This window comes from Vulpes lagopus, chromosome X, assembly GCF_018345385.1.
Source record: "Vulpes lagopus strain Blue_001 chromosome X, ASM1834538v1, whole genome shotgun sequence".
Classification (NCBI taxonomy): Eukaryota; Metazoa; Chordata; class Mammalia; order Carnivora; family Canidae; genus Vulpes; species Vulpes lagopus.
In genome coordinates, this window is record NC_054848.1 from 1,153,608 (window position 1) to 1,175,793 (window position 22,186).

The following is a 22,186-nucleotide window of genomic DNA, read 5'->3' on the forward strand; positions in this document are numbered from 1 at the left end:
CACATCACAGCTATATGTGCACATATCCTCACACATAAATAAATCAGTGGGGTCGGACCCTCTAGGTTGTATACGCTGCGTCTTTCCCTTCACTGAGAATTTCCAATCAAACAGATGCATTGGGCAGAAGCATGAATATCCGCACCCACTTCCTGCCCACCAACCCCATTAATGGACTAACGCGGAACAGCCGTAGGATACAGACTTAGATTCACTCCTCCCCGCAGAAGATGTCCACATTGTTATTCCTGTGATTTCTCACTGCGGTTCCTCCCGTGGCAAAATGACTTTGGAGAAGAGAGTCAACTAAGTCTCTTTAGTTGGGGAAATTTGCCTGGATCATCCAAGTGGGCTCAGTGGAATCACAGGGGTCCCATGTAATGTTTTCCCTGCCATCCAACAGATGAGCAAATTAGCAAATGTTTTACGTGTTTTGGAAAGAAGCTGTAGTGTCCGATTGTGGCTATTCCTTTCACTGTACTAATAATGCCATGTATCTCCTCTACGCACAACCAGGTGGTCTCTGAGATGGAAAGCGATGCCTGACATTCCGCCTTATTTCCGGTAGTTTGGGTGTTCTATATGGATTCCATTCGGACATGTTAATGGTGCTGTCTCCTCCCTGTGGAGGGTTTGGGTGAACTTCTATGACATCTGTCGGGTGTAGCAGGGGAAGAGAGGAATGTCTTGGGTACGAAGGTGAAAAACCAAACTTGTCTCTGTTGCTCTTAAGAGCTGGATATGGGGGGAAATCCCTGGGTGGCTCAGTGGTTTAGCGCCTACCTTTGGCCCAGGGTGTGATTCTGGAGACCCAGGACTGAGTCCTACATTGGGCTCCCTGCATGGAGCCTGCTTCTCCCTCTGCCTGGGTCTCTGCTTCTCTATCTCTTATGAATAAATAAATAAAATCTTAAAAAAAAGAGCAGGATATGGCTGAAAGATGGGGTCAGGGTCAAGGCTGGTTTGTGTTGAAGATGGACAGGTGGGCAGATTGAAGGCAGAAGTCAAGAGACACTGGGGGATGCAGCCTGCTGATGACGCTCATGGGGACATGGTGAGGATTGAATAAGGTCACATTTGTGAAAATGCCCAACCCTTACACACTCATAACACAACTTCCTCCTTAGCCCACATGGGCCAGTGAAAATATCAACTCCACACAACGCGTATCAGGCTTACCGTCGTCTCAAATTGATTACACCAATGACAGAAGCCGAATGCATCAATGAAGCAAAGCCGTGGGGACCACAGCACATGCACTCATGAGCTTCCATGGAAATCCTGCTTTCCCCAAGGACGTCTCTCACGGGACAGCCAGCGTGCATGTGTGTATCAGAGTTAATGTCTGGATTTCCCCAGGACTCACCATTATTGACCAGGACGTGGAGAGGGATTTTCTTCTTCTTGAACTTCTGGACGAACTGCCGGATGGACCTCAGAGACGCCAGGTCACAATACAAAAACTCCACTGCAAAAGGACAGAAACACCGACTCGTGATTATGGCTCAGATCATGATCTCAAGCCCCGTGATGGTCTCCACACTCAGCAAGGAGTCTGATTGAGATCCTCTCTCTCTCCATCTCCCTCTGCCACTCCCCCTGCATTCTCTCTCTCTCTCAAATAAAACCATAAATCTAAAAAAAAATTCACAACACAGGAGAGTCAGCCACAAGCACTAGGTCGGGAGGGTTCATATTTTTGGAACATACACACTTGCTTTCACTTGGAAGGGACATTTTAAGATAATCTACAGTCCCCAGATTCTCGGTGTGAAGTATGAAGCCTATGTGTGCCACGTAACATGGCCAGTGAGGATGAGGAAGCACCATTTTCGATATTTTCTGTAAAGAAATATAGTAGGAGTGGGGGGCGGACATGCTTCTGGATCAAAGCCCTTCTGACTGAGGTCTACAGATGGGTGCCCCCCTGCAAATGGTTTGTTACCAATCTGCTGTAAGACAAAGGCCAATGTTGAGGACAGTGGTTAGAATATTTAAAGAAAACAAAAATCAATAGTCATTTTATGCTTGCTGAATCCAATGATTTAAAAAAAAAAAAAAAGCAAAATCGGAGGCCCCACTTTTGCATATTTTTAAATTCTAATTTTCTAGTGATTCGTGTCTGACCCGTCTACATCAGTATCAGTCTGTGACTTTTTTGGGAAGAGGGAGTCTTGCCACAGATGGTTTGGAAGCGCTGGTCTAGAACACCGTGCCATCTGGATACGCATTCCTGAGGCACCATTCGAATTTCCCCCTAACGTATATTCACAAGGAGAAGATTGATTGATTGATTGATTGATTGATTGATTGATTGATTTTTTAAAGAGGGAAAACCTACACTACTTCTGCTAACCGGAACCCATGGTAACAGGGTTGGTAGACAGGCACAGTCAGCTTCCAGAGCCAGACCACTGGTAGTGCATCTCTGTCACGTCAGGAGACACTTCTTCTTCCCTCCCTGGAGAAAAGGATTCCCGGCTCGCCAGAAACATGAGAGCCACCTTTCCACCTTGGGATCGTTGCCTTCTGAGGCACCTGAAGGGCTTGGTTACACCTGCTTTTCTACGCTGATTCAGGAACTCCCGTCCCCACCCTTGGCACCGCAGGGTATCGTGGACAGGAACGCGTGCTGGGGGGCGGGGGGCTGGCATTGTTTAGGGAACATGAGCCCCTAAACCAAGCTCCACAGCTGGGGAGGGAAAGGCAGCCACTGCAGACCAGAACTCGTCACAGGGTCCATCCCTAACAACGGGAACATACAAGGCAAGCTGCAGCACGTGGCATCCCACCCGTGTCAAGTAGAAGCACCAGGACTGAGCTCGGACAAGACACAGGGAGTCACACTTGCTACGGGTTCAGTCGGCACATCCACCTAAAATCTGCATCCCACCCACACCCTCAGGCCTGGGGTCATAGGATCGAGTCCCATATTGGGCTCCCTGTGTGGAGCCTGCTTCTCCCTCTGCCTGTGTCTCTGCCTCTCCCTCCCTCTCTCTCTCTGTATCTAATAAATAAATAAAATCTTAAATAAAATAAAATAAAATAAAATAAAATAAAATAAAATAAAATAAAATAAAATGTTTTGAGAATCTTCAATGTACCCCTCGGGGACCAGAAGTACCCTATCTGTCAAACATATGACTGGCAAATACGAGGTATACCAGTCGTCCACATAGACAAACTGGAAGACCCAGGAAAATGCTAGAAGGAGGTGTGAGCCCTGGGCCATTGATCTTGATTCAAAAACAATATGGCGGAATCCCATTGGGGAGGGTGGAAGGTGAATTGGTGAATTCGATACGTTGGTCACAGTTTTGAAAAGCAAAGATTAGCAATGAAAAGGCCAAAAGTTATCAAACAAGCAAATGGGAAGCAGGCCTGGCCCTGCTCCTATAGGGGAGGGTTGACTCAAGACTGTGATGTTAATGGGACACAGAGGATTATTAGCGGTGGCCCCAATGCTCGATCAATATGGTGCGCCATGGTCGTGCTAGGTCACTTCCAGCCACACGGTGTTCCGAGTAGCACAACATCGAGCTGTATTTCTCAACGACTGTTGCACACGCAGGGAGAGATGGCGAGACAATCCCAATCCTTACGGGAGGCTCCGCGAGGGTCCATCTTTGCTCATTTGACAGACTGACAGACAAGCAGAGAGAGGAGGATCCAGAGAAGGCTGCGGATAAGACACTGGACAAGACTGTAAAACGAATTTACAAACAGGAATGAGTGGTGGGTTTTTGTTTTTTGTTTTTTTGTAATGAGGAAGATTTTATAATTATGGGCTCCTATTTCTCTCTATATTAGTATGTGAAATTGGTAACAGAAATATGATCATTTCAGGGAAATGAGTGCTTTTCTGTGAAAATACTGATTATTATGGCCTAATCAAGGAAATTAGGAGTAATCAGACTGACGAATATGAGAGCAATAAAAAATTACAAACGTATGGCATCCGGAAAGGAGGGGGTGGGCGGTGACGGTATTCTAGCGAATTGTTTTATACTTTGAAAAAGAGACAATCCACCTCTCCTGACTCCACACACAGCCCCCTCCCCCAAAAAATGCTGAGTTGATTCATTTGATAACGTTTGCAGGATTCTGATAGAACAATCTGGAAAGAGGTAGCACCAGGAGGGCAAGGAGACAGAAACTGGAGAGCACCCGACGCCCTGGTAACATCTACCTACACAGATGAAAATGCCACGAACACAAACGTAAATTAAAAACCCTTTGGGGTAAAGAAAAGCCCGTGCGTCTAAGAGGAGGGAAAAGAGCAGAAGGTCGTTCCCAGAGAGGTTATCTGTTTAAGGATGGATCCCCCAGGAAGAGGCCGTGTCCTGCTCCCCGAGTGCAAACAGGAGGCAGGGTGCACCTGTGCCCGCGGGTGTGACACCCATAGCTGACCGCGGACCCCAGACCGACCCCCGGGAGCTGCTGCACCCGCTTCAGGCACACCCCGGGGCAGGGGAGCAGCTGTGGGACACGGCGTCCCCCTCCCTGCCAGGGGGAAGGAACAGAGCCCCTGAAGTGCCGGGGTCCGCCCACAAGGAGGGGAGGTCCCCAGCACCCCTGCCCCCCCCCCCCCGCACCTCTGTCTCTGCGGAGGACAAAGGTGAAGCACGGTGGTGCCTGGCTGTTGAGGCGCATGCTGCGTTCCTCTGTGGGGCCGGGCAATCCCGTCCTCTAGGTGTGCAGTGCCCTCGGGCCGTCCCCTAAATACCCTGGGGCAGGGGGTAAGGTGTGTGTGTGTGTGTGTGTGCAAGAGATAGACCGCGGAAGAGACAGGGAGAAGCAGCACAGAGAGACAGAGAGTCGGGCAAATGGCACACAGAGACAGTCAGAGAGAGACACAGAGACACATGGAGACAGAGACTGAGAGACAGAGAAATGACAGAGATGCTCAGAGACAGACCCAGAGACACCCAGAGGTAGAGACAGAGAGATACCCAAAGAAAGACAGAGACCCAGGCACAGAGACTCAGGGAGACAGAGAGATAGCACAGAGAGACAGACACAGAGACACAGGGAGACAGAGACATAGAGATGGACAAATGCACAGAGATAAAAAGACATAAGCAGAGACAGAGAAAGCACAGACACAGTCAGAGAGAGACAGGAACAGAGACACATGGAAATAGAGATGGGGAGAAACAGAGACAGGGAAATGGCACAGAGAGACGGTCAGAGAGAGACAGACAGACACATGGAGAAAGTAGAGAGAGACAGACACAAAGACAAAGAGATACAAAGAGACAGATACAGAGAGACGTAGAAAGGTAGACACAGAGATAGGGATAGACAGAGATAAAGGGAGACAGACACAGACGTAGTCAGAGAGAGAGAGACAGAAGGCAGACGGCCAGGGGCCGTGCATGAAGCACGGAGCACGTCGGTGCCTCTGTGGGGCTCCGAGCCCCCACGAGCAGTGCTGAACGCTGGGGCCCAGTGTGCAGCGAGGGAAGGCCTGGGAGGAGAGGCAGGTGCGCCGGCAGCATCCGCCCAGAGAATGGCGTCCGGCCTCGGCAGCCACTGGAACGCGGCCGGTGCATTTGCCTGGACGCCCGACCCAGAGGCCAGGCCCTGCTGAGGCCCTCGGTCCCTCACTGCCTCTCAGACGGCTGCTCGCACAGCGGGCAGCCCCACATGCTGCGCCATCCGGCCTGTTTCTGACACACGGGGTGCACTGTCCTGTCTGGTTGGGCCTCCTGCAAGGACTCAAGCACCACGACTCAGCGTCCGAGACCTGGGGCCCTGCGCCCGGTGGACGTGGCAGCTGGAGCCCGGCCTCATTTACCTGCTCAGGGAGATGCTGCTGGCTCACCTGCCCAGCCTTCTGTATGCAAGATGCCCGTTTCTTAAGCAAAGACGTCACAGACACCAGACGCTGTCTTCGAAGCAGCTTGAAAGGACAACCTGTCGCCCTTCTGGGCCCGGTCAGGTGTCGGCTCATCCTTTTTTTTTTTTTTTAATTTTTTAATTTTTATTTATTTATGATAGTCACAGAGAGAGAGAGAGAGAGAGGCAGAGACACAGGCGGAGGGAGAAGCAGGCTCCATGCACCGGGAGCCTGATGTGGGACTCGATCCCGGGTCTTCAGGATCGCGCCCTGGGCCAAAGGCAGGCGCCAATCCGCTGCGCCACCCAGGGATCCCCGTGTCGGCTCATCCTTACCAAGAACAACTTCTCAGAGAGTCCGCCCTACAGCGCGATACTGTCCTTGTGCACGCACATGTGCCCATGCAACCCCCAGGGGAACCCCCTTATCCTGGTGTCCCCGACTGGTTTTCTCTCTCTAGAGATACCTGGCCCACCCAGCCAGCACTGTAAGGCCCTACAAATTCAAACCCAGCAGCTCAAGTTTGAAACAGCAACAGCCACCACCCCAAATACCCAATCACAGCAACCCAAGTCATGGCTTCGGCACGCACTCATGTCGAGATGCGTGGAATTTCAAACCACAGACTATGAAGATTAGGCAAGTGGAAATTGTCAGAACACCCTTGATCTGCCCCCAGACAAACAGCAGGTGCCCCCAAAGTGCTTTCAACACAAAGAGAAAAGAGCAGCTTGGAACCAACATATAGACCAGCCGATTAGGAGGCACTCAGCGTGTTGCATGGAAACGGGCTTCTAAACAGCTCGGGGGAAAAATTCTTTCTCCGAGGAGGGGAACTGTTGTCCTGTGAATCTAATTTGCTTTATGCACCAATAGGGCCGCACGGGAGGCAAACTTCAGCCCGGCCCTGATGCTCACGGGTTGCTCATCAATGCAGGTGCAGTGTGGGTGTTGCTCCGCGCCTGGTGGTTCAGCATGGCATGCCTCTTAAAACTTAATTCCTAAGGGGGACTTCCTAGCTTAGATCCCATGCCAGGGTCTACGTAACCAACCATGGAGGAAATGCAAATGGAAACCACAAGGAGAGGTGACCTCGCACCTGTTAGTATGCCCACCATCAAAAAGACAAGAAGTCACAGGTGTTGGCCAGCACATGGAGAAAGGGGAGTCCTTGTGCCCTGAGAGTGGGAATGCAAACGGGTGTGGCCACTCTGGAAAACAGTATGGAGGGTCCTCAAAAAGTGACAAATGCAACTGCTATACAACCCAGCAATGCCACTTCTGGTTATACATCTGATGGAAATGAAAGCAGGAGAGTTAAGAGATGTGCTCAGGGCAGCATTACTCATGGTGGCCAAGATGCTCAGGGCAGCGTTACTCATGGCGGCCAAGACGTGGAAGGAACCCAAGCGCCCATGGATGGATGGATGGATGGATGGATGGATGAAGAACAGATGGTCCATCCACCCAACACAACATGAGTCCGCCTTCAAACAGAAGATTCAGGCATTTGTCACAACGCGGATGGACCTCGAGGGCATCATGCCCAGTGAGAGAAGCCAGGCAGAGAAACACAAGGACTGCATGATCTCACTAACGTGTGCAATCTAAAAAAAGTCAAACCCACAGGAACACAAAATGGCGGATGCCTGGGTTTTCGGGACGGGGAACGAGGAGATGTTGGTCCTAGGGCATGATGCTTTAGCTCCAAGTTCTCAGGATCGAACGTACAGCACGGTGAGGATAGTTAACAGGACTGAATCACATACTCGAATTTACTGTGTGGAGACTGCAAGTGTGCTCACTGCACACACCAAGTGGGAGCTACGTGACATGATCAATGTGTCAACTGAATCAAATAGGGGGATCACCTCAATGTACGTATATGAAGCCATCACGCCGTACGTACACTTAGAAAAAAATCACCTTGGCTGACTTGAAATACACAGGTCCGTCCATAAATAACCCAGTCATAAAAAAAAAAAAATTCAAATGCTTCAAGGGAATCTCTTGGTGGCCAGAAATGGGGAAAAATGGGATCCCAATAAACACCCTCCTGTGCCTACATAACCAGCATGCGAAGTGGCGATATTAAGGGTCAGCCAGACGTGCTTGCAAAACAGGTAGGAAAAGGACAAGCGCCAGCCACAGGGGAGGACAATGAGATGGTTGTACATGAGGCAGGTTTTAGGACATGCAGGGAATTGCTATCTGAGCATCTGACCTCCTCGGTGGCTCTCAGGCTCCCCCGTCCTTGCTCGCTGGTGAGAAGGGAGTGTGGATACTTGGGTGTAGACAGCAGATGGACAGCTGGAACCCGGGGAATACAGACACACATACAGAACCATCCTCCCCTCTAGCCGGGACTAGAGGGCTCGAGGGGCCAGCTGCAGCAGCTAGCTATGCTGTGTAACAACACATCCCACAGGAACTGGCTTGAAATGACACCCATGTATTGTGTCCCCGTTCCTTGAACGGAAAGTCTGGGCAGGGGAGTGTGGGGCCTCGGCTCAGGGTCTCAGGAGGTGGTCAGATGGGGCTGGGGTCTCAGCTGGAGCTCGAGATCCTGTTCCAGCCTCATTTGGGTTGTAGGTGAAATTCAGCTCCCTGTACTTGTAGGACTGGGGTCCTCCTTCCTTCCTCCTTCCCTCCTTCCTTCCTTCTTTCCTTCCTTGCTTCCCTCCCTGCTCCTTTCATCCCTCCCATCTTCCTTCCTTCCCTCCCTCTTCTTTGCTCCTTCCTTCCCTCCTTCCCCTTTCTCTTTCTACGCTTCCTTCCTTCCTTCCTCTTTTCCTCCCTCCACCTTCCTTCCTTCCATCCATCCTCTCCTTTTCTCCCTTCTTCCTTCATCCTTTCCTCCCTCCCACCTTCCTTCCCTCTCCTCCTTCCCTCTCTCCCTCCCTCCCTTCCTTCTTTTCCTCCCTTCCACCTTCCTTCCTTCCCTCCCTACTTCCCTACCTTCCTCCTTCCTTCCTTCCTTTCCACCCTTCCTCCCTCCCTCCCTCCTTTCCTTCCTTCCTTCTTTCCCTCCCTCCTCTTTTTCCCTCTCTCCCTCCCTTCCTTCCTTCCCACCTTCCTTCCTTCTCTACTTCCCTATCTTCCTCTTTCTACCCTTCCTCCCTTCTCTTAAACAGCTCCCCTGAAGACATGCAGATTCTGAACATCTCTAAATGAGTTGATGATACCATTAATCAAGTTTTCAGACACAGGGGACACAATGAAACATTCTAAATATGTCAGGATTTTTAAAATTCTTGGGGCGTGATGGGGAACTCCAGAATTTACCACGTCCATAAATATCCCCTCCGGCCTATCATGGTTCCATTTTTTAAAATTCCCCAGTCTTATTTCATAAAAACAGACATAAAGGATCATTCCCATAATAGGTCTTCATTGTTTGTTTTTTTGCTACCCAAGAACAGGAAATCATTTTGCTCTGTTGTGTTGTTCGTTTTCGGCCACGCTCTCCCCACCGACTTGCAGACAAACAAGACATGATGGTGCCTGGTGTTCTGTGTTTACTTTATGAATATTTCATGAAGGAGGTGGCGTAGAGTGAGTACTGCCTCCCAAATTGTTGTCCCTGAAGCTGTTATGCATCCCATCAAGGGGAAGATGAAAGCATCGCAGTATTATTTGTGCCTCTTGGAAATTACGGCACTTCTCATCCTGAGCCAAATGCCTTGCCCTGCGTCCGTCAGCAGCATAGCCGGGGGCCTGATGATCAGATCTGGGAATGAGGTCCCAGCATCTGCACAGTAATGACTGTCATTTTGTTGGGGTGCCACATCGATTTTCCGCATCATTTCCCTCCCGTGGCCATGAAGCACACATTAGGATTTGGCAGGACCTGTTCATCAACACTCTCAAACCTTCCCGAATGACACGCGCCATCAGGACGTGGAACACAGTTTTCTTTTTCCTCCAAAAGGACCATAGCGTTGCCCAATGGTGGATGACTTTTGTGCAGGGGACTTTTATCTGTTTCCTTTTTCTCCCCAGAAATGGTTTATCCTCTGCAACGCATGGCTGGGACATGCCCACAGATGACAACGAAGTCTGGCCAGGGCGCTGGAACTGTCGTGAGCTTTGCGGCAAGCTAATGCAAAAGGTGTTCATCACCGTGTGAGGGCAAAGAAACCCAGGCTGAACTGGGTGCTGTTGCCCAGCACTTTGGGGTGCACGCTCGTCCTCAAAGCACCCTGAAAAAAAAAATCTCAGTGCTGCTCTATTATGCTCTCAGATTCATGCACCAGTCAGAGCACATGTCAATAGGAATATCGGGTGACCTGAACTGTTTTTAAATGTAGTGTCACAGACACCTGCCACACCAAAGGCTCTCTATATTATTATATGCTAAATGTAAAACTTTTTTGCTAGATTTATTTATTTGAGAGATAGTATGTGGATTGGGAAAGGTGCAGAGGGACGGGAGACAGACAAGCAGATTCTGCGCTGTGTGCAGAGCGTGATGCGGGGCTCAATCGCACAACCCTGATATCATGACCTGAGCAGAAACCAAGAGTTAGACGCTTAAGTGACTGAGCCACCCAAGTGCCCCTTGTATATGCTATATTTATATTTGTAGGTTATATTTATTGTGGTATATATTATTATGTCATATATAATATAAATATACAAAATAAATAGTATATGAATATAATAAATACATAGTATGTAATATGTAATATACGTACCACGTAATATATACTACATATTGTTACATTATGTTACATTGTATATTATTATATTTATATATAATACAAATGTATAAAGTAAATAATATAAAGTTGCATATCATTTATGTAGTCACAGAAATTTTTCAAGTAGCAAAACAAAAATCATTAGCACATTAACGTAACCCCATCATCGGCTTCAAACAAACCTTTATTTAGTTTGAGACGCCGGAAATACGGAAGTCTGGCAAAATGACTTCACATCTAGCCACCAGCCTGGAAATGACACTGTCTACAAATTCCATAAAATCAGAAGTGCATCTGCACGCCACCGGGTTTGCTGGAGGTCAACTGGCATCTCTGGCTGGGGAATGATGCGTGTGGGCGACATAGAAGCTCCGGGAAGGAACATCGCGAAACACAGACACGGTGTTCTCACTGAGGTTAAGTGTGTGAATGGGCACGTCTGTTGTGTCAGGAGGTGGAAATTCCCCACAGGTCTCTCCCATTTCTGCATTTCCTTCCTGGGAGGCACGGACTGTCCTTTCTCTGGGATTATCTTTGAAGTGCTTGCAAAGCAAACAATTTAGAAAGATGACATGGCGTCTGCAGACCAATGGACACACACACACGAAACGAGGGGGATCGCACGGTCTTTTTCTTCTGTGTCAGATCCAAACAGTCAACGTGCACTACGGTTAATAAAATATTCTCTGTTAAGAAAAAAAAAAAAAAAGTAAAGAAAGTCCCGGTTATCTTTTTATGAATTAATGTCGACTCTCCTTATTTTGTAAGGGTCTGCCAACGTTCTTAAGGTGCAGACTTCAAATGTTTGCGTTTGTCACAATATTTCGTTCCAGCTAATCACTTTTGGTTTGTTGTGGTTTTTTGGGATTTTTTTTTTTTAGGTTTTTTTTTTCTTTCTGCCTGCAGCCTATCTGAATTGCCTTTTTCTTGCCAACTTAAAGATACCCAGACGGTAATGATTTTAGCAGTAATATTCTTCAGAGAACAATGTTTGGATTTCCTGTTGTATGAGTTCATGAGGTCCGCAGTAATAGCAACGTGAACAGGGAGGCTTAAACAGCACACATTTGTTCCCTCCTGGTCCTGGAGGCTGGGAGTCTGAGATCCAGGCGAGGCCAAGACTGGTTCCTCCTGAGGCCTTTCTCCTAGGTGTGTAAACGCGGTCTTCCCCATGTCCTCACATGGTCATCCCTCCCTGCATGTCTGTATCCTCAGCTCTTCTTACAAGGACCCCAGGCCTATGTGATCAGATTGCACCCTATTAACCTTGTTTTGCCTTAATCTCCTCTTTCCAGGGGATCCCTGGGTGGCTCAGCGGTTTGGTGCCTGCCTTAGGCCCAGGGCGTGATCCTGGAGACCCAGGATGGAGTCCCACATCAGGCTCGCTGCATGGAGCCTGCTTCTCTCTCTGCCTTTCTCTGTGTCTCTCATGAACTAATAAATCAAATCTTAAAAAATTTTTTTAAAAGTCCCCTCTTTCCAAGCTCTATACCCAAATACAGTTCTATTCTGAGGTCCTGGGAGCTGGCGACTCCTACTTATGAATTCTGGGGATACAATTCAACCCAGAACGCCTGTGGATGGTGAGATCCCGGTTAGCGGGCCTGAACGTGTCCCCTCTTTGGGCTCCTCCAACCAGATGCTCTGGCGTGGTCCTCATTGGTACCTGTGCCCCACAGCGTGAGGATGTCTGGACATGGTGACCAGGGAAGCCACCACCTTAGAACAAGGTGATGCTTCCTGGACCACACAGGCCACCAATATGGCTTTGCTAGCACCTTGACGGAAGTGCTAAGAAAACACTATCACCTTCACTCACCCACACAAAGTATCTCTGAAATTCCAGACTGAGTATGTCACTCTCCACAGACCACTGAGGCACTGGCAAACAGTTTCCCATGAGCACAGGAGGGGACAGGAATTCTCTGGACATTCTCCAAAACGGTTACCATCCCCCTCCCACTACAGGATTGAGTATTTCTCCAATAGTCAACATTAGAACGAGGTGGCGCTCCTGCAGGGGGAGCCCCCGAAAAGTGCAGCCCCAGCCACCTGGACCAAACTGGGTCCCTGGGGTTCCAAATTCTTAGGCTTGTCCAGACTCTGACTCCAGAAGCTCATCAATCACCCTGCAAGCGTTCCCACCTCCCCCTGGGAGCTTCTGCTCCTGCTAAGCTGCGATTCTCGGCATCCACCAACATGCACCTGTGTGTGTGTGTGTGTGTGTGCGCGCGTCCCTCCAGGTTTCAGGACAGCAGTTGGTCATGTGATTGCCATTCTCTGAGGACCTAGGAAGATTTGGTTTTTAGACTTTTAATCTCTTGTTTTTGTTTTTCTTTTTTCCTAGGAGGACAGAGAGGCAACCACCAAACTACATAGCAGAGCAGTCACTGGAAGACCCCCCATTTCTGAGATTCACAGCTCTCACCTGGAGAGATATGCTCATAGCTCTCATTTATAAAGCTTCTTCCTGGCCTAAGAGGTTCCTCCTCTCCACAGCTGGAGAGACATAAAGGTTAATGGGAGACAAAGGCCACCAGCAAGACTCTACCCTCACTTGGTTCAAGAGCATCTCCAGGAGGTTCTCAAAGGCACGTATTCATATTCGGGCACATGTTCCTAGAAGAATGTGGTCCATCTCTAGGAAGGGAGAACAGCCCCATCACTGAGTAGCTTCCGAACGTGACTACCTGAGTCCTATTCTACCTCCAAGGCACTTGTTGGTTGGGCAACTTTGGGCAGGTCCCTCCATGTCTTCGAGCTATGGGGTTGTATCACTCTGCTGGGCTGCCAATACAGAGCATCACAGACCACACCACGTAAAGATGAGAAGGCTGGAGGCTGGAGGTCTGGGATGAGGTTGCCCATGTGGCTGGAGCCTGGTAGACCAGTCTTCTTGGCTTGTCAATAGCCACCATCTTGTTCTGTCCTAACATAGCAGAAGGGAAAGAGAGAATAAGTCTCTGAAGTCCCGTCTTACAAGGACACCAATCCCATCGTGGGGGTCCCACTCTCATGATCTCACCTAATGCTAATTACCTCCCAAAGACCCATCTCCTAACGCCAACATACTTGCAGTTAGTTCCCACATGTGCATTTTGGAGGGACAAACCTTTGCTCTCTGGCAAGGTAATCATCTGCAGATTAGGATAATACCTTCCTTTTGTGTCAGGGTGCAGGCTCACGTGAGCTGTAAACGACATCGTGTGCCAACCAAGGACACGGTGCAGTGTCTCCGAGCTAGCAAATGGCCTGTAAGCATTAGCCTCGACGCTAAACCTGATTGTCATCACTCGTAGAGCTGTTTGGCAAACCCAGCACGGGAGCGCTGGAATCATGCCAAACACTTACTGTTGTAAGTGCTTCCACCACTGAGACACGACGATATATTTTGGCCTCCCCCGTTTCCAGCCACGCTGCAAGTACAGGACGGTGTGCGCGTCGGGTCTTGTGTCTGCTCCGGCGTGTTCAGCTGACACGGCATGGAAGCTATCAAGGATGTTTTTAAATCTCTTTCTTGTCAAGGCTCAGGGCTAAGTAACCCTGTGGGTGCCAAGCGCTCCAAAGTGCTGACCATCAGCTCCTTGCCTTTCTGGGTCATGGATCTCTCCAGCCGGGAGGCCATACGCCAGCTCGCGGCTTGCTTCCTACATTCATCCTATTTATCTTTAGAACCTGCTTGTACACCTGTTTCTAATTTAAAGTTAATGATGATCCATGATGGGTCCTCACAGTGACAGACGCTGACTCTGTAAGTAGATGCTGCCATATCCAGCCACAGGGATGCTACTCAGGTGTATGCTGGAGAAAAGCACAAATCGGAAGACACATCACCCCACATCTCCCACAGTCAGGGCTCCGTGAAAACATCCTTGGATTGATTTACAGGTGAACAAATCATAACAAGATGGGTTTTCAGGGACGCCCAGGTGGCTTGGTGGTTGAGCATCTGCCTTTGGCTCAGGGCGTGATCCTGGGGTCCTGGGATTGAGTTCTGCATCAGGTTCCCTACAGGGAGCCTGCTTCTCCCTCTGCCTGCGTCTCTGTCTCTCTCTGTGTGTCTCTCATGAATAAATAAATAAAATCTTTAAAACAAATGGATTTTCAGGCTCAAAATCCTTAGGTGGTGTCATGAGGGACCCCCATGCCCACTATGTCCCCAGAAGTCTATTCTCTTTCCTCCGTGACCTCCAGGTGGTGACTGTAGAGCATGAGTCACCTGAGAGATGGAGATCTGCACAAAGGAGGGTGAGTTCCACTTAGGGATGCCAATTGCCACACATTCCTCCCTCCCCATCCCTCATGCTCTAATAAGGAAAGAAACTAAGGGTGCACGGCGTTCTTCCAACAGAGCACCTGCAGGTATGTATGGTGCCCCACGCTTATGCCCGGTGAACGTGTGAGCTCACGCTTCATTTAAGGTTGTGGAATCTGGATGCCGACGCCTTGCTCTCACCTCACCAACAATGACCAGGATGGAAAGGTGGATACAGGGACACACTCCCCGCATTTGGAATATTAATTGCGGGTGGAGAATCTACTGAAAGCTGGAATCAGCCCAGCCTGCCTTGACCACCGCTCACGACTACTGACTGGATCACTTGAAATGTAAACCTAGGAAGCTGCAAACAATCCGGGGATACCATCATTCTTTCGTTATATAAACAGACTACACTGGCTCCGATTCTTGACATTTCACCCTTCTAATGGCATTAAATGACTTTCAAATTCCAGACCCGAAGGAAGCTGCCTTCAGTTTTTTGTTTCGTCCTGTTTTCCTGCGCTGCCGTTCTTACGGTCTACCAAGCGAATGCCTCGCGTCCATCTTATATGAACAACATCCTCAGTAAGCTGAGGAACTCACAGCGACCAGCTCTTAGAGCCTGTTGTCCCAGAGAAAAAAGTTTCTCCTTCATACCAGGGACACATGCAGCCACAACAGAGACAGAAGGCACAAAAACCCAAGGGCAAGAGGCAGTTCACACATGATGAGCTAAGAGGGCGCCATTTTGATTGCAGAAGTGTAGTCTTGGAGTCAACGAGAGAGGAAAAGTGGGAAGCCCTGGGTATGAAGCAGAGAGAGGAGGGAAGGACACAGAATGGGGCATTCGAAACATCTCTAAAATGTCTGGTGCTTATGCAGGAGGTAGAAGAGATGCCACCAAAGGTCCCCAAGGTGATGATGGAGGGGTCAGAAGATGGGAGGAGACGCTCAGGAGCTGTCCAACCATGAGTTGGGGTCCAGGCTTCCACATTTAGAAGCTGGGCCCATTAACCTGGTTTTCTCATGTGCAAAATGGAGCTAAGAATAGTACCCACCTCTGCGACGTTCTAGGAGCAAGCTGTGCAAAATTCTTAGCATGACGCCCAACGTATACTAAGTGCTCAGTAACTACTTCCTTCACCCTGAAATTCCTGTTTTTCTTAGTTACGAGGACGATGGATTGTCAGGGGAGGTGACAAGCAAGACGTCGTGAAAGGCAGAGAGGAGAAGAACAGACTGATGGATGGAAGGCATCCATAATGAGGCCCCGGGGAGCACGCTGCTCATGCTAAAGGAAAGGCGCTGAATACAAAGTTCTCTGGAGAAATGTACCAGGAAGGAGGGAGATGGGCAAAGGCAATATAGCATTGCAGTGGTGTTTTCACGGCGCTTTTTAAATTAGGTTGCTAATTGGCCAAATTAGGCATTGGCTGGGTGACAGCGTGTGGGGATTAGCCGTCCAGTGTTAGCCAGGACTTTGGGTAAACAGATGACGCCAAACACTTGGAGCCTCACACAGGAGCACAAAAGAAACAACAGCCACTGTGTGCATGTGAAATGCAATTTGTGTTTGCCAGCTGGCCGCCTGTCTCTGGGGCATGACCACCACTTGGTAACAGCCTACCCTGGTGCAGCCCCAATCCACCGGAGTCTCGATTTTATGCATTGGCAAAGGTGCTGGGATCTTCCTCCTTTGAAATCCAGCAAAAATATTCAACAGCAAACTTTTTTTCTGATCTCCAACATGGTAGAGCCACAGAAAGTGCTTTGACTTCCAGGCGATTTGGCCAAAGGTGATGACGCAGACGTCCCTACACCTGTATCCCTGTTATCACTGTGCACTGAGGATGCGTCTATGACCACATACGTGGAATGCTGTCAAGCAGGGAGGCTCACCTGAGTTGTGATTTTTGCGGGTATCAGCGATGTACGTGTGGCTGACCACCTGCACGATGGACCTTCATCTCCAGTCCCTCCAGGAGGGTCAGGCTGATAGCACGTGGCCCAGGAACCACACCATTAGTGTTAGCATAAGCTACGGGGCATGTCCCAAGGCCCCCAGGTAAACTGAGGCAGGACATCCCAAGAGGTTAGAGGTGACCTCTCAGGAATGCTCAACCAGTCTTGCGCACACCATCCCTATCACATCCTGGAGAACCACAAGGTCCTGCACTGGACCAGGAGCTACCATCATAAACTACACCACACTTAGGGTTTAAGTACTTTTTCTAAGGTGTTGGTTCCTTGACTTTAATTTTTCAACTTCCTCTGGTGCCATTTGCTTAGAAAATTCAGTCCGCTCGCATTTAATTTTGTCATCATCTTTGTACTTACACCCAAAGCTCCCTAAATGTGAGTCACAGAATGCAGTGCTCTTAATATTGTGCAGAGTTCTCAGCTTTTATTTTATTTGTTTAAAAGATTTTATTTATTTATTCATGAGAATACACAGAAAGGACAGAGAGAGAGAGGGAGGCAGAGACACAGGCAGAGGGAGAAGCAGGCTCCATGCAGGGAGCCTGACGTGGGACTCGATCCTGGGATCATGCCCTGGGCAGAAGGCGGCACCAAACTGCTGAGCCACCCGGGCTGCCATTTATTTATTTATTTATTTATTTATTTATTTATTTATTTATTTATTTATTTATTTATTATTTATTTCCCTTTATTTTTTAAGTGAAACCTTCTCAGCTGCTTTAGATGCTTGTCTTGTCGCTCAGTCGGACAGTTTAATCTGGAGGCACCAAGCCTCAGTCACTGCCCCTTTCTCTGCAATTCCCCGCGGATTTTCTCAATAAAGAGCATTTTGTTATGGATAATGCATCCTGATTATGTCAGACATCTGCGGTAACATTTATCGGGCAACAAGGTTAATTGCCTTTCAGCAAACAAAAACAGGTTGTGTTTCCAGAGAAACACAATAAGGAGTAAGGAGGGAATGCTGTTTTCTCTTGTACCCATTTTGTCACGAGTGCCTAGAGGGTTCAAATTAGCTTTTTTGGGGTTTGGGGGGCTCATTTACAAGGTTCCATATATACACAGCCTCGGGATGCATCCAATATCGACGACAGTCAGTAGACATTGTGCTCTTGCTGGAGGAACACATGAGACAGAGGCTGGTGGTTTTCTAAAGGCAGGTCAGGGGGGTTCATCTCGAGAGTTTCATGCATCATGCAGGTCGGGGGTGGGGTTTAAGAAGTGGCATTTCTCAGACATTCCCAGCGGGTGTTGGATACCACTGGTCCAGGAATCCTGCAGTGGGAGCCACCAGATGAGACCACATCCCAAGACATGTAGCTGTCATGGCCGACCATGGACACGGGACACGGACAAAGACGAGACACACGTCTGTGTTTCCCTGCTAATCCTTGTTGACGACCAGCCAGTCTTGTCTATTCTGACTCTCGCCTGGATCCGAGGTGACTCAGCCCTGGCTGGGAGGCCGGTCGGCAAAGAGTGGGTGGTTGTAATTCGCGGTGGATTCTTCTGCTCCAGCGATGAGATGACATGTGACAGGTGTCACCAGCTCAAGGAGGCTCCCCATGAGTTTGGAATAAGGTGGGAGCCGGCTCTACGAAAATAACTGGGACATGTGAAAACACAGAGGAGCTCGATGTTCCCAGGGCTGTTCTGTAATCCACTTAGTCTGACTTAATACCCCTGGTGGATCACACTGCGATCCCTGGAAGGTGCCAGGAAGTCAACACTGAAATGTGAGAAGCACTGAAAATATCATCACCTTTGCCAGAGGTCAAAGGAGCAAAATGGGACTGGTTAGGATTTATGGAAATCGGGATGAATATTCACTCTGCAAAGACTCCTAATTGCTACATCGTTCAATGCCCCTTCTCCCCCAGCAGCTCCGTGTTTTTTACTGTTTGATCTCAGTAGCAGGTTGAATTGTGTCCCCAAAAAGATATGTCCACGTTCCAACCTCTCAAACCTGGGAAGGGGACCTTATCTGGAAATATGTCTTTGCAGACGAGATTAAGTAAAGGATCTGAGATGAGCTCATCATGGATCAAGACCACCATCCATTGCATTTCAGTAAATGCCACCTTCATCTTCCCAACTGCTTGGAGCAATAGCCTTAGTGCCCCTTCACTGTCCCCCATTGCTGCTGTGCTCGGTTCAACTGGAAAATTAAAAAAATATCCCAGGGATCCCTGGGTGGCGCAGCGGTTTGGCGCCTGCCTTTGGCCCAGGGCGCGATCCTGGAGACCCGGGATCGAATCCCACATCGGGCTCCCGGTGCATGGAGCCTGCTTCTTCCTCCGCCTGTGTCTCTGCCTCTCTCTCTCTCTCTGTGACTATCATAAATAAATAAAAATTAAAAAAAATATTTAAAAAAAATAAAAATAAAAAAATAAATATCCCAGATCCATCGGCTTCGTATCACATCTATCGTCTGTCCAACGTTGATTTTCTGAGTTCTGGTACCTTCACAGCTAGGGTCATGCTGACCCCGGAGGGATGGATGGTCCCTCACAGAGTAGCCAATTCTGAGAGCACATGATTCACATTTTAAATACAAAGCCATCCAGAGTCCACACCCCAATCCCAATCTCTATGGGGCTGCCATTCCCTGAGCCATGGTGCACCTGCCTTCAGCTCCCCAGGGCAGGTGCCAGGCAGCTAAGGAACCCCCTGTGCCCTAGAGCTGATGAGATTGTTCACAGCAGCCAATCCTAAGCCTGCTCACCCTCCCATGGAAACCACCAGAAAGGCTCTTGTCCACAATTCCCACTCTCCATCTGCCCCTGACCAGCCTTGGTATTCCCCATGTGGTTCTCATGACACCGCATCTCCTTTCCTCACAGGAGCTGTGAGCCACAGTCTTTTCAGGGGCACCTGTGTCCCAACCTGTTGGCCTCACCATAATGGAATAATAACGAATCCTGCATCTTAGGACCACCTTGCCCCAAGCCACCATCTTTCCTGTGATTGTCATGGCGTCTTGTAGAAAAGGAGCCAATGGATGGAAGAGCTCCAGCATCCTTAACAAACAGAGGCCATTCTTCAGTGGTTTCTTGGCCTTATTTCGGTTTCCAACAGCCGCCTGAATTGTTGGAGGACTGTCATGACGTGGAAGCATGCCAAACGTCATTTAAAAATCCAAGTGCGGGCAGCCCGGGTGGCTCAGTGGTTTAGTGCCTGCCTTCGGCCCAGAGCGTGATCCTGGAGACCCGGGATTGAGTCCCGCATCGGGCTCCCTGCATGGAGCCTGCTTCTCCCTCTGCCTGTGACTCTGTCTCCATCTCTCTCTCTCTCTGTGTGTGTGTCTCTCATGAATAAATAAATAAAATCTTTAAAACAATAAAAATAAAAGTGCTTCCATGGTGCCTACTGACTTCAGAGCACTCCTGCATTTCGTATTAACAGGGTAACTTAAGTATTTACTGCACTATTTTAACAGAAAGTCTGGTCATTAGAGTTATATTTCAAGCCACGAATATTGGAACCAATATCACCTTATCACTTTTTCCATGTTAAACCACAAAAGCAAAGTGGTAGCAGCACGCTTCAACCCCACATATACATCCTCACGTACAAGCAACATTGTTCAGACACTTGGGTTTTTATTTCTAGGTAACATGATGTAATTATCTTCAATTTTGTGAGTGCATAAGAAGCAAACCAAGCAATGAAATAAAGTGAATGTCATAAAAAAAAAAATCTAGTTTCAACTACAAGAAAAACAATGCTTTCCCCCCGCCACAACCAAAGCACAGAGCTGACTTTACAAGGCTATTAATTGATTTCTAGACAAGGAAGATGTCCAGCCTTAAGAAAATTCAAAATTGATCTTGAGGATCCCTGGGTGGCGCAGCGGTTTGGCGCCTGCCTTTGGCCCAGGGCGCGATCCTGGAGACCCAGGATCGAATCCCACATCAGGCTCCCGGTGCATGGAGCCTGCTTCTCCCTCCGCCTGTGTCTCTGCCTCTCTCTCTCTCTCTCTCTGTGACTATCATAAATAAATAAAAAATTAAAAAAAATTTAAAAAAAAAAAATTGATCTTGAGACACTTGAGCATTGGTTCCTGGCACAGATGTGCCTCCCGGGTAGGTGCTGAATTGGGGATACTGACATCACATTGTGCAGAAGTAGAAATGTAAGTGTCACATGGAATTGGACAGTGTTACTTATATGCACGTGTATGTAATGAAGGTTTGGGGGGTATTGAAACATGGTCTAGGTGTCATCTCTTGGAGATGCCACACCTGAGCTATGGCATGAAGAACCTGCATCCATTCTAAAATCATAGTCAGAACCGCTCAGTGCATTGAGTGGGTCGCAGGATGAGCCAGACACAATCTCTGAATAGTGCGTGTTTTGTCTTGGCGTGCCCAGCCCCGCTGATTAGTGAGTGCTCAGCCCTGTCGTTCCCAGAAGACACGAGACCTCCTCTTCCCTGCCTGTTATAGGAGCTCAGAACCCTCAGGAAGCAGGTGCACCAGGTGGACAAGAGCTTGTGTAATTTGTACAATGAGAGGCAGGACAGTCGTGCAGCTCGTCACACGGATGCTACATCTTGTAGGCTCCAGGCTATAGTCAACAACATGTAGGACACACACACACACACACACACACACACACACACACACACACAGTATTCCATTGTATAGATGTAGCTCATCTTCCTTATCCACCCATCCATTGATGGATGGACACTCAAGTGTGTGGTTTGGAAACTTGTACGTCTGGGCATGAAGATCGACTAAGAGCTCCCTTTAGCTCTTGTCATGTGCCAAATTGATGGTGGTGTGAGCAGAGATCACTCTTGGTAGACACACAGGGCCAGACGTCGTGCTGAGGAGAGAATTCCAACACTCGGTAGGAACATCCTATTGCCATTGGTTTGAGAGTCTAATCTGTGTCTTCTGTTATCGTGCCATAAGCCAACTACCCCGACATCCCAGATTCACCTTCACCAGGCTGTATGTGCTCTGACGCTTCACTGGCTGTCCCGGGGCCGGTTCTATTTCTAGCTCCTGGGCAGGAGGGTGACTGGGCATCTGGCAGTGCCCATCTGGCCGGCCCCTATCTGCCTTTGGGCACAGCTTGGCCCTTCTTCTGAGTCCCAGAGCATAAAAATAGTCACCGGATGAACTCACCGGGTGACAAGCACATGAGCCATGTGTTCCTCCTGGAAACTCAGAGACGGCTGGGTTGGCCCAAGACACAGCTCTTGGCCGCTGGCAGAGACTGGCTCTTATTCATTTACGAAGCTTATATAACTCCCAAGCTCATGGCACTGAGACTGGGCACAATCAAAGCAAGCCCCAGCTGCATGCTGCCTCCCACTCCTCACCTTGCTAATGGAGCCACAGGGCTCTGTTCTTCTCACTTGTCCCTTGGAAGGCATATTTGGCTTCT

The 22,186-nt window shown here is 48.9% G+C and overlaps 1 protein-coding gene across 4 annotated transcripts in view; it reads right to left on the reverse strand.

Moving 5' to 3' along the window:
* DHRSX (dehydrogenase/reductase X-linked) overlaps window positions 1–22,186 on the reverse strand; it is a 193,621-nt gene that overhangs the window by 83,808 nt on the left and 87,627 nt on the right. For all 4 annotated transcript variants that reach the window (XM_041740181.1, XM_041740180.1, XM_041740179.1 and 1 more), the window contains exon 4: window positions 1,367–1,468. In XM_041740181.1, coding sequence (XP_041596115.1) covers window positions 1,367–1,468 — 102 coding nt within the window. The remainder of the gene's footprint in view (window positions 1–1,366; window positions 1,469–22,186) is intronic.